This window comes from Carya illinoinensis, chromosome 4 (assembly GCF_018687715.1).
Source record: "Carya illinoinensis cultivar Pawnee chromosome 4, C.illinoinensisPawnee_v1, whole genome shotgun sequence".
Lineage (NCBI taxonomy): Eukaryota > Viridiplantae > Streptophyta > Magnoliopsida > Fagales > Juglandaceae > Carya > Carya illinoinensis.
The window spans coordinates 2843416-2855474 of record NC_056755.1 but is presented as its reverse complement, the minus strand read 5'-3'; the positions used below and the strand labels follow the sequence as shown (position 1 = coordinate 2855474).

The window sequence follows — 12059 nt, the reverse complement described above, 5'->3', positions numbered from 1 at the left end:
TCACGTGCATGAAGGGGGCACGGTGGAAATGCAATGATGCTTCGATCCCCTCGTGCACAGCGTTCTATCATCCATTAATAAGCATAAAGAAGGAAAGACAGAGAGGGACGAAACTCCTCCGTGCCCATCACGTGCAGTTCAGGTTGGCAATGCCTCTGGCCTCTGGGGATCTTCTTGCTAACTTGTCCATCCATACATACAAGGCTCCGACGCTAGCAGCATTTATCAAAACTTGCTTTGCACTCAACCCATCGATGCTAGCTACCTCTTCATTCTGGACAGACTCTTGCTGGTTAAAGTAGATGAAACTTTGGAAACACGACGCCCTTTAAAATTCATATTAATTATAAAAACAAATACCAACGGAGACATGATATTCACTTTAGCACCTGACCTTCTTTTACTGTGTTTCTTTTTACCTCTGAAAGCTTTTATTTATCAATAGTGATCATTATTTTGTTTATAAGCTAGCTGATAAATGTATACCAAAATACCAAAATAATCGAGATGTGTATGAATCGTACAGCTAGCTGTAGCTCGATGAGTCATGATGCCAGCCTTCACGGTGGGCGCTATCTCGAACAGCGCTGTGAGGTACTCTGAACCATGAAATGAAAGCGGATGTACGTACGTTATGCAGTCAAACATGCTAAATATTTTTTATTTTATTTTATTTTTCCTATGAATATTGGATGGGTCCAGGATCTCAGTCTTCTCAGATGTTCTGAATTCTGATTCCTGAAATGACAACGGTGATTTGCAAGATATTGTTCCGCCTTCGGAAGGGAGGCCCTGCCTTTTTGGGACAGGCGCCTCTGGTCCTACTAGTGTAGTAGTACTTCTAGTGCCTGCCCTCGTGGCATTATCCTGCCAAATTATGGGTATATTCGATATTTCACGACCAATCCCTTTTATTTTCTCTATATATTATTATATTGGAGAAGTTTTAATTAATTAATTTATTTTTTCATGAATAAATTGCGAATCGCTTGCATTGCATCTAATCAATTTCAGACTTCTGGGCGATGTTGTTATCTACTGTCAATTCACTCCGTAGGAGGAATTCTCCTTTGTCATATTCCAGCCTGGATTTATACTAATATATTATTATCATATATACTAGTAAAGTATATATTGAATTTTTATTACTCATTATTTTTATTCACTAAATATTATATTTATATTTTTTAAATTAATTAAATTCTTCTACTTATTATACATACATCACATATTTAATAAGAGAAAAAAATAAAAAAATTATATATGATGTGTGATGTATTGAAAATTTAGACCTCTCAAATTTACCTCTTAAGTCTACCATTTATAAGAATATCAAGAAAAATAGAAAAATAATAACAATACAAAATTTTAAATGAAAAACTTCTAAAATAAGAGAAAAACTACAAAATTCAGATAAAAAAATCTACTATATAAAAATTGTTACAATCACACAGTTTTTCTCATCACTCCAAATACGCCTACAAAACTTTTTCACTAGCAAAATTATAACTCACACCTATTCCATTTTTACAAAAAAATTCAATATAGAATTTTAACTAAGATCAAAAGTTATTAAATAAACTTTTTGACTTATATACTTTATCAAAGAGTCTAAGACTCTTTTTATAGGCTTGGCCTTTACTTCTCATTCATTTCTTACCCATATGAGACTAATCAAAAGGAGTAAAAAATCCAACATGATATGAGGATGATTAGTGGAATTTTTCATATATATTCTCCTTTGGATGAAAATTTTGAATTTGAATTTTAAATCAATAACTATGATTTTGAATTCATTTATCTTCAAATCCAAATTTTAATACACGAAAAAAAAAAAACAGGAGATTTAGACTTAAAAAAAAATTAAAATCCAGTCATAAAAAAATGCAACGATCAATTAATGTATATCAATAGTAATTGAACAACAAAGTTCAAATTTTACATGACCAACTTATATTTAAAGCAGAATTATAAAAATTTATATGTATATATATAATTTAATAAATTTATCATCGAATAAATGAAAACATCTTCATTCATTCACCATGATGTCTATTTTTTTTTTCCTGACATTGGCAGATATATATGACCAATTATATGACATTGGAAGGAGGGAGGGGCCTCAGCCTGCATTGAAGAGGTGAGAAATAAAAACGAGGGTCTTTAAGTAAGCTGCTGCAGTTTGGGCTGGGCAGGGGCCATTACGGAATGATCGAGGGGGGGTTATTACTTGTATATTACTCCTGTTGACTGCGGAGTCTGCAGGAGGACTGCCTTTATCTTTAATTTTCACAGTTTTTTTCCCTTTCTTTCTACTTTTTGACCCTTAAAAGGGAAAAAGTAGGAAGTAGAAGCGTAGAACTGAACAGAACTTCTTCTTACACTGTATATAACATATGCACAGAGATGCTATTCTTCAGCAATGACAACAGCCTGCATGCAGGTATGGGTTTCAGTTACAAGATAAGGTCACTGTGATCCTGATGAGTAATGTTCTAGATATACTTTCTTGCGTTGTGTTAATTATAAATTATTTTATTATTATTTACGGATGGTTTGAGATATTCGTAAATTATTTCACTATTAGAGAGTTTAATTATTAAAAATACTCATAAAGTAATTACACTATTATTCTGGAAATTAAATGGCCAGCAACAACCGTTACTAACGTTGTCGTGTATTGCCATTTGGGGAAGAGGATTACCATTTACTCTAATAAACACCATATTACATGAATTACCAATTAAAATTTTAAAACCGCACAACTGAGAGTGGACCCCACACAGTCAACCAAATTTTGTAACCGTGGTTAAATCGCAGTTAAAACCTCACAGTATATCTGTACCCGGCTCTCTTCCTCACTTCTGGCGCTCACTTTCTTTCAAAGTTTCCAACTTTCTCTCGACTCGAGCCTCGTGTTTGTTAGAGCGAGAGACGGCGCATGCGACTGCGAGCTTTCATCTGAAGTTGCAGCCACAGTTTGGTACGACTGAAGCCCGAGCGACGCCACTTGTGAAGCCGCCGAGATGACGTTTTTTTCCGGGAAGCAGCAGGTGTTTCCGGTGGACTACGAGGCCGATGTCTCGCAACGGCTCCTGGAAGCTTCGCTATCCAGCGATCTGAAGTCGGCGATCGAGTGCATCGCCGATCCGTTCGTGGACGTGAACTTCGTCGGCGCGGTGTGCTTCAAGAGCAGGAAGACCGAGCTGGTCCTGCATGACGAATCGCCTATTGAGGTCCGCGTGGACTACGAGGAGTTTAAGACAGACGTTACCGCCTTGTTCCTTGCCGTCCATGCGGGCAACGTCGACCTCGTGAAGAAGTTGCTGGTAATTGCTCGGTTCAGTACTGGCACCGAAGCTTGAGTTTTTTTTACTGTTGCATTCGCATGGTTGATGTTCCTCCCATTTCGAAGCATTTTGAAACAGTTGCGTCTATTTCTTTTGCTTTGAAATTGTTGAAAGCGTGTGTTTTTTTCTCTCACCTGTCTATCTCTGCATTTTGGTGCTCAAATTTGTGATTCGTGCTGTTCTTATTCATCTTCTGATTCACACTGATTTTGAATTCCAAATTCGATTTTTTTCTTTGTTTTCTTTTGTTTTTTAAAATATATATCGAGAACGTTATGTTTTGTCTTACTTAGTTGTCTATTTTATTTTTGCTGATTGAGATTAACGTTTTGTATTCACACACCTGGTCGTAAGTATTTTAATTTGTGATACTAATTTTTTAATGTTTGCTGTTTTTGAAGCATATTCTTCGTATTTGTCCTTACTTGTTTGTGATTCTCATTAGTCATTTCTAAAATCTTCTGTTAAAATTTCTATCGATATTTTTAGTATTTGAAGACTTGAGACATTAAAAGACGGTTTCGATGCGTTTTAGGCTTTTGAATGGAAATCAGTGCTATGGAAGCTAAGGTTTCGATTTTCTCAGACATTATTACCTTTGGTATTAAAGTTGCCTATTCCTTTAGGTTCTTTAGAGATTCATTGTCTTCAATGCTTTCCCTCGTTGGGTCCAGTGAATAAATGCCTTATTATCTCTCACCAATGTAAATGCGTAGCCCGTAACTAATTTTTCGGATTAGCACCTATCAGCTTTTAAAATCTCTATCATTAACTTTTAATTGAATGATATCTATACTGAAGTTTGTTGATGATTTGCACCCTTAGATTTATGTACAGTTGATGGAAACGAGAAGTGTTGGTAGTTGGTACTCTGTATTCCTGTTCTGATAGGCGGTAGATCGGCAGTTTGATTTTTGCATTTGCCAGTGCGTTTTTGTAGTTGATAAAGATGATTTGTATTTGGCAGTTTTTTTTTAGATAAAGGGTTTTCTTTCTGGAGGACAGTTCAACTACACTCCACAAAACGTTATGCTATCCACTGTGAAGTTTTTATGCATTACTTAAAAACCACAAAAAAATGATGGCCTAATTAGTCAGCTTCCCTGTCAAGTTTATCATATTGTTGAATATTTTTCATGATGCATATAGTTGGTTGTTGCTGTGAGTGTTAATTTGCTTAATACTGTTTTTTTCTTAGTTTAGTTTGATTCAGGAAGATGCACGTTATTCAACGTATTGAGTACTTATTCATGGTTGTGGTCCACCCTTTTGTGTTGCTTATCTTTTTATTTTGTTATTTTTCCGTGATTATAGTTAAAGTTGAAGCAGATTATAAATCCGGCTTCAAACTAATTCATTTGAAAAGCTAGGTCTGTGCCTTCAGATCCAATTGGATCTGAGAGAGAGAGAGAGAGAGAGAGAGAGAGAAATGCATGATGGTCCTCAATGCATTTAAATCGAACCTTTCTGGTTTTATCAGTCTTGATTGGTCCTCAATACATTTAGTTGTTTCTGACCTCTGGCTAGAGCGTGGTAATTGCATGATGGCACACATACGTTGTGCATCCCATTTTTCCTTGTTAATGACATTAATGTACTGCCCAAGAAAGTTCCATGCTTTTCTGCCTATTACATCAGATTTGTTCCCCCTTTTTGTCTGCTTGTGGCCTTACGTTTTGCGAATCTTCGTCTTCTTTGATATTTTGAGCAAATTAAAAGAAAAGGAAAGAGAAGAATGAAATATCTTCTTCTGAAGTCTTGTCAACAGCTTTGCAATACTAAGGTTTGGTGCTTTTTAAATGACAGAACTCTGGAGCTGATGTGAACCAGAAACTCTTCAGGGGCTGCGTGACAACAGCAGCAGTAAGAGAGGGACATCTTGAGATTCTTGAGATCTTACTTAAAGCTGGGGCGTCACAGCTAGCCTGTGAGGAGGCTTTGCTGGAGGCGAGCTGTCATGGCCATGCAAGACATTCAGAGTTGCTCATGGGCTCTGACCTCATCCGGCCCCACGTTGGTCGACATGCTCTTGTCACTGCATGCTTCCGGGGTTATGTGGATGTGGTTGACACTCTCATGAAGGTAAAACATTGTATTCATATGGGCTCTCAATCACCAACTTCTTAGATACTACTGCAGACTGTTCTAGTAAAATTGAAATGAACATTACATGGTTGCTTTTAATGTTAGATCATGTAACGAAATTAATTGCTCCTTAGTATCTTGATGAATTTTGTACAGTTTCTGCAGCTCCTCACCTCGAAGCCAAAATTATCGGGTGTAATCTGTGGGTAGTCTGGCTAATTTTAGCATGTGCAGTACACTGATGTGTATTTGTCTTAGCTGAAAATTTTGGTTTTGGATGTAATCTCCACTGTATTAAAAGCTTGTATGATATTTGTACTGACATTATTGCTTAATGGCAGTGTGGTGTAGATGCAAGTGCATCTGACCGGTTCCTGCTCCAGTCATCTAAGCCTTCTGTTCACACGAATGTGGACTGTACTGCACTTGCTGCGGCTGTGATTGGCAGGCAGGTTGCCATTGTCCGCTTGCTGCTCCAGGTGAGTCTTTTCTTAGTATTAAATATTAGAATGACGAGGTGGCGTGGGCTATCATTTTTTGCTATTAATTTTTCTACCCATTCTGAGTATATAGATTCTGGTAAATGTAAATCAATCTATAATATGAAGCAATTTAATTTCGAGTCGGTAATGCATGATCTGCACTGCAGACTCAGTATGAGATATAAGATATAAGATAGTGAGAGACTTATTAATGTGTTTATCTTTTCATGATTACCTCTTCCCCCCTAACTTTGGGTCTTTTTCCTGGAATGGAAAAACAGGCTGGTGTTAGGATGGATATCAAAGAGAAGTTGGGGGCCTGGTCTTGGGACATGGCTACTGGGGAAGAATATCGAGTTGGTGCAGGGTTGGCAGAGCCCTATGCCATCACCTGGTGTGCAGTGGAGTATTTTGAAGTGAGTGGTGCAATCTTGTCTGTGCTCCTACAACACCTCTCCCCCAATATCCCACATTATGGGAGAAGTCTCCTTCATCATGCCATCCTATGTGGCAACGCCGGTGCTGTCAAGGTTCTCTTGAATTGTGGTGCTAATGTTGAATGCCCTGTCAAGACAGCCAATCAAAATGAATTCCGTCCTATACACATGGCTGCCCGCCTTGGATTATCAACTGTACTTCATTGCCTAATTGACTCTGGTTGTGATATAAACTCAAAGACAGATTCTGGGGACACGGCCCTGATGATCTGTGCAAAATATAAGCATGAAGGGTGTGTCAGGTTATTGGCCATGGCCGGTGCTGATTTTGGCTTGGTAAATGTTGCCGATCAGTCTGCCATTTCGATTGCAGGGTCAAACCGGTGGTTCCTTGCTTTCCAAGACACTGTGTTGGATGCAATAAGAGCCACGAAGATACCCAGATCCAGCAATATGTCGGTATTCTCTCCCATAATATTTGCAGCCCAAGCTGGTGATATTAAGGCTTTGGAAATCCTGATTGACTGGGGAGCATTTAATCTTGATTATCAGGATGAAAATGGTTTCTCAGCAGTAATGTTTGCTGCTCTGAAGGGTCATGTTGAAGCATTCAGGTTGCTTGTTTATGCAGGGGCCGACGTAAAGTTGCATAATAAATACGGCCAAACGGCAATCGCTTTATCTGAGTTACATCAGAGCCATGACTTATTTGAGAAGGTAATGCTTGAATTAGCCCTTGAAAAGGGCAACCGCAATCCTGGAGGGTTCTGTGCTTTACATTGTGCTGCTCGTCGTGGGGACTTGGCTGCAGTCAAATTGCTTACAAGTAGAGGTTATGATGTAAACATCCCTGATGGGGAAGGCTACACTCCACTCATGCTAGCTGCAAAGGAAGGTCACGGGGCCATGTGTGAGCTCTTGATCTCGCGTGGGGCCGACTGCAACATAAAGACTGCTAGAGGCGTAACAGCACTCTCTCTTGCAAGGACAATCGATGGCAGGAAAAATGACGCGAAACACGTGATACTAGACGAGCTTGCTCGCAAGCTAGTATTAGGTGGTGCCTACGTACAGAAACACACCAGGGGAGGGAAAGGAACCCCACATGTGAAGGAGATGAGAATGATAGGGTCTGCAGGAGTGCTGCGATGGGGGAAGTCAAGCCGGAGAAATGTGACCTGCCGGCATGCTGAGGTGGGGCCGAGCCCAATTTTTCGGAAGAACAGGAAGAAGGGTGACGCTGATGTACCTGGAGTGTTTAGGGTGATGACCACAAGGAACAGGGAGGTGCATTTTGTATGCGAGGGTGGGCTTGAAACAGCTGAGCTTTGGGTGCGGGGCATAAAACTTGTGACGAAAGAAGTTATTTTTGGCGAGCACAAGGATGCATAGATGGTTGAGGGTTAAGAAGAGGCCAGATGGCAATAATTTGTATAGTGATATGGAGAGCTACTTCATCTTGAAGTATCCTTGCTTTTTAATTGTAAAGGGTTTCGTTGCCAGTAGTTTCGCTTCTAGTTAAAATTAGTTCTCTGAGAACGTGCTTTTTAAAACTCTAAAAAAACCGGCTGATAAATAAAAAAATAATAACTAATTTATTTCTTGAGAAATAATACTCTTCCCTGATTAATTTCCAGAAGTCTAAAGATCAGGTTAATTAGAACTATCATAGATATAAAAAGATTATACAACAAACTGATTTGGTTTTATGAAATTTATTAGATTTATTTTATAATAAAAATAATTTTTTAATATAATGTATTATATCAAATCATATTAATCTATATGTTTATTTTTATGTAATTTTTTTAAAGTTAAAATATTTTTCTTTCTCACGAAGAAGCTCATAATTGAAATATTATTTTTTAGAAACATTAATGGTATTTATCTTTTTTTATATATTAATAAATAATTAAATATCATTAATGTTTCTAAAAAATAATATTTCGGCTTATATCTAAGAAATTGGCTAATATTTAGGAAGGGTATTAGTTCTTAAAATATATATAGAAAGAAATCTAACGATAATTAGACGACGTCGTTTCATAATTAGTAGCATATATTTGCACGTGAATATTGCCTCGTTTATACACGGACTTGCGGCTAAAATCGGCCGCTCCCCACCAGTGATTGTTCTATTATTTCCCCGTGCTTACTGCTTAGCCCTCGTTCTGCCAACGAACCCTGTATTTGTTTTGACCATCTGGATAACAAAAGCAGGTTTTTCCTCTACTATTTGCTTTATACGCTAAAAGAGATGAGAGCATTCTGTCCAGTCCGCTCTGTCGAGCACCTCTCATGTCTATCTAAAGGGCTTTTCACTACCTCAAGGTACTACTCCTGCCATGGTCCTTTCTCTGTTTTGTTCCTCTCTCTCTCTCTCTCTCTCTCTCTCTCTCTCTCTCTCTATAGTCTTTTTGTTAGTCTTCTCCATTTTGGTGCTTAATTAGTGTAGCTTTGATGGCTTATAAGTAAATAAGTAAAAATTCATTCTTGAATATCCGTTGGGGGCATTAATGGTCTTTGCTTTTGTGAGGTTGAGGGCAATTGTATTTTATAGTTCTCCTTTTCTTCAACATATGCTTGTGTATTTTTTAAATTATGGATACTGTTCATTTTTCGAAGCTAAATGATTCATGGGCTTCATTAGGTTGTGCCAATAATATAGTGCAGGGGAAGAAAATCCCGAATATTGTACTAAATAAGCACGAAATTTGTTCAGCCTTCATTCAATCTCTCGATTTTCTCCTTCTTAAATAGAGGTTTTTAACTGCAAGTAACCGTTGGGTGGGAGTGAGTGATTATGTAATATTGATAGTAATACTAAGGTGGTGCGACTTTTGAAGCATTTGAGGATGAGCCATAACGGTTACTTGGTGCTGATTAGCGGTGATGAAGTAGTGCAATGGTGGTGTCGTGTGAGGAAAACCAAAGATGTTATACTGCTAGAGATGAAGTGTTGCATGAACTTCTGTTAACACATGTATAGGAGGTATCAAGTGGGTATAATTCTGATTTAATTTGTTTGTTGTGAATTATTTTGGTAATATAACAGGGTGACAGATGGTTTTTAGTTACTGGATGATACAAATGATTGTAGTAGCTAAAGTAACTGAAGTTGTAGATCCCTCACACCTTCCTGGCTATGTCCCTTTCTATTTATTGTGTTTTCTATTTGATTTTCCTGCTAAGTGTGGAAAATTTGATTTTTGTTTGATCTTGTTCAGGATTCGACTTCCATTTCCTGCAAAACACTTCTCCTGCAAAGCAAAGTTCGGTAAGCAAGTACATTTTCATTTTCTTTCATGTAGCTTATGTGGGGCTGTTGTAACGAGAAAGCCTCCTTTTTGGATATGATAGCAGTTGGTTCTGTCATCATTATTTTCTCTTTTATGATGTTAAGCTTCTTTTTTGGATATTATGGCAGCTGATTCTGGGGTAGATGGATTGTTCAGCTTGAAAGTGGTGCCTCCAACCTTGTTAGCAGCAGAAAAAGAAGAAGCCAAGGCTGTTTTGACCCTGTTCTTAAAGAAACAAGGATTGAGCAATGCAGTTGCAGCAAGAACCATCAACAAGTCAGACCTTTTCATCGATCACCTAGTCTCAAGGCTTCATTCTGTTCATAAATCTCGATATCTAGTAGGTTCGATTTCAACATATTGCTGCTTCTCTCGATCCACAGCTAACATCTATAATTCTAAATTGAGTCTTTGCTAATCACATCTCCCTTTAACATGACAGGACGTGAGCTTACAACTCTTGAGATCAGGGACGCTCTTATTCCATTCCTTGAAGCCCTTCTTGAAGAGCATGGGAACTTCATGGTAGATGTAGTGGAAAACTTTCCACACCCACCTGTTAAAGAAAAAACAGTTGTGCCAGTTTCTCAACCCAATCTGACCCTTGACACTAAGAAGCTAAAGGCCATCTCTCGAGTGAGTGAGATAGACCAAGCCGGGAAGCTTCGCCCTCATGTTCTCTATCTCATAGAGCTTGGTATGGATCTTGAGCAGATCAAGGGAATTACACAAAGATTCCCAGCTTTTGCCTACTATAGCTTGGAGGGAAAAATCAAACCAGTGGTTGAGTTTCTTCTTGAGCTTGGGGTACCAAAATCAGATATTCCCACCATCCTCAACAAAAGGCCTCAGTTGTGTGGAATCAGTCTCTCCGAAAACCTTATACCCACTATGACGTTCTTGGAAAATTTGGGTGTGGACAAGAAACAATGGGCAAAAGTGATATATCGCTTTCCAGCACTTCTCACTTATAGCAAGCAGAAGGTGGAGACCACTGTAGAATTTTTTTACGAGATGGGCCTCTCAGCAGAGAGAATTGGTAAGATTCTGACACGCGGCCCACACATTATTGGTTACAGTGTGGAGGAGAAGTTACGGCCAACTGCTGAGTACTTCCATTCTTTGGGGGTTGATGTTCCTGTTCTTCTCTATCGTTGTCCACAGACTTTTGGTCTTAGCATAGAGGCCCATTTGAAGCCAGTGACAGAATTCTTTTTGGAGAGGGGATACAGTATCAAGGAAATTGGGACCATGATCTCAAGATATGGAGCGTTGTATACTTTTAGCTTGCCACGGAATTTGATACCGAAATGGGAGTACTTTTTGACCATGGATTATTCCAGATCAGATCTAGTGAAATTCCCTCAATATTTTGGTTATAGTTTGGAAGAAAGGATTAAACCGAGGTATGCACAGGTGAAGGAGTTGGGGGTTTCAATGCTGCTGAACCAGGTGTTATCGCTGTCGGGTAGTGACTTTGAGAAGACTTTGAAAAAGAAAGTGAAGAAAATGTTCCCTGACAAGGATACGAGTTGTAGCAGCAATGACGTTTGTTGAGGCCGGGTACAAGAAGGTTTGAGGTTTGTATGCAGATTTATAACTGTACATGGTACACTATTAAAGCATCGTTGTGGGGTGCAATTGCCAGCTCAGAAACAAATATTGGTGTCGTTGAGTGAGCATAAGAATTATTGCACTGTATTGGAAAATTTTGATCATGTAGACAAATCTACAGCTGCATTTGCAAGCTATGGCCATGTCAGTGCTGTTGTGAGGCTTAATCAAGTTTCTTACATTTTGGTGCATGATGCTACATGCAAGAAAGGGAATGAAGATCCATCTACCATCCCCGGTCATCTCAATCCCCCGCAGCCCCCACTCCTGGCGGGTGAAGGACTACCTGCTTGGTGGTGCTATATATTCTCTGATGATGAGACAATAGGAAAGTATAGAAGCATAATGGTTGTTTTATTGAAATAGTATTCCATCTGATTCAATTCGAGTATAGCTTCCCAAGGGTGTAGCCTAATTCTGCGTCTCTAGTCTTGTATTGCTAACATGACCTTTTGTTACTTCGGAACAAACAAATTAGGGAAACTTACATGTTACTCTCTGAATTATAAGTTTTTTTTTTTTTTTATTTATTTTTTTTTTTATTTTTTTTTTTATTTATTTTATTTTTTTTTTATTATTGCATCCTAAACCCATTAAACCCATAAAACTACATTTACTTTCTTGTTTTATTAGATTTCGATTCAAATGAAGGAGATCTTCTGTCATAACCGTTATGAAAACTACAAAGAAAAACATGCCATACTGAAAGTGGTCGAATTTTTAAGTACTCGGCCCTCAATTTAAACTGATCTAGAGTTATTGCCGAATCAGCTAACATTCATGGAGGGGTTC

The 12059-nt window shown here is 38.3% G+C and overlaps 2 protein-coding genes across 3 annotated transcripts; both read left to right on the top strand.

The window, feature by feature from the left end:
• Positions 1 to 2858: 2858 nt before the first annotated feature.
• LOC122306755 (ankyrin-3-like) lies at positions 2859 to 7856 on the top strand. The gene is made up of 4 exons (XM_043119271.1): positions 2859 to 3329; positions 5157 to 5432; positions 5777 to 5914; positions 6199 to 7856. Exons 1-4 carry the CDS (start codon positions 3027 to 3029, stop codon positions 7744 to 7746), a joined length of 2265 nt encoding a protein of 754 aa, XP_042975205.1. The 5' UTR covers positions 2859 to 3026; the 3' UTR covers positions 7747 to 7856.
• A 609-nt stretch (positions 7857 to 8465) lies between these two features.
• Positions 8466 to 11793, top strand: LOC122308180 (transcription termination factor MTERF5, chloroplastic-like). 2 transcript variants are annotated; one of them, XM_043121371.1, is made up of 5 exons: positions 8540 to 8685; positions 9201 to 9346; positions 9582 to 9631; positions 9782 to 9997; positions 10096 to 11793. In XM_043121371.1, exons 2-5 carry the CDS (start codon positions 9336 to 9338, stop codon positions 11208 to 11210), a joined length of 1392 nt encoding a protein of 463 aa, XP_042977305.1. In that variant the 5' UTR covers positions 8540 to 8685; positions 9201 to 9335; the 3' UTR covers positions 11211 to 11793. The 2 variants fall into 2 exon arrangements, with proteins under 2 accessions (XP_042977304.1, XP_042977305.1); XM_043121370.1 differs by lacking the exon at positions 9201 to 9346 and having other exon boundaries at positions 8466 to 8685.
• The last annotated feature ends 266 nt before the right edge of the window (positions 11794 to 12059 follow it).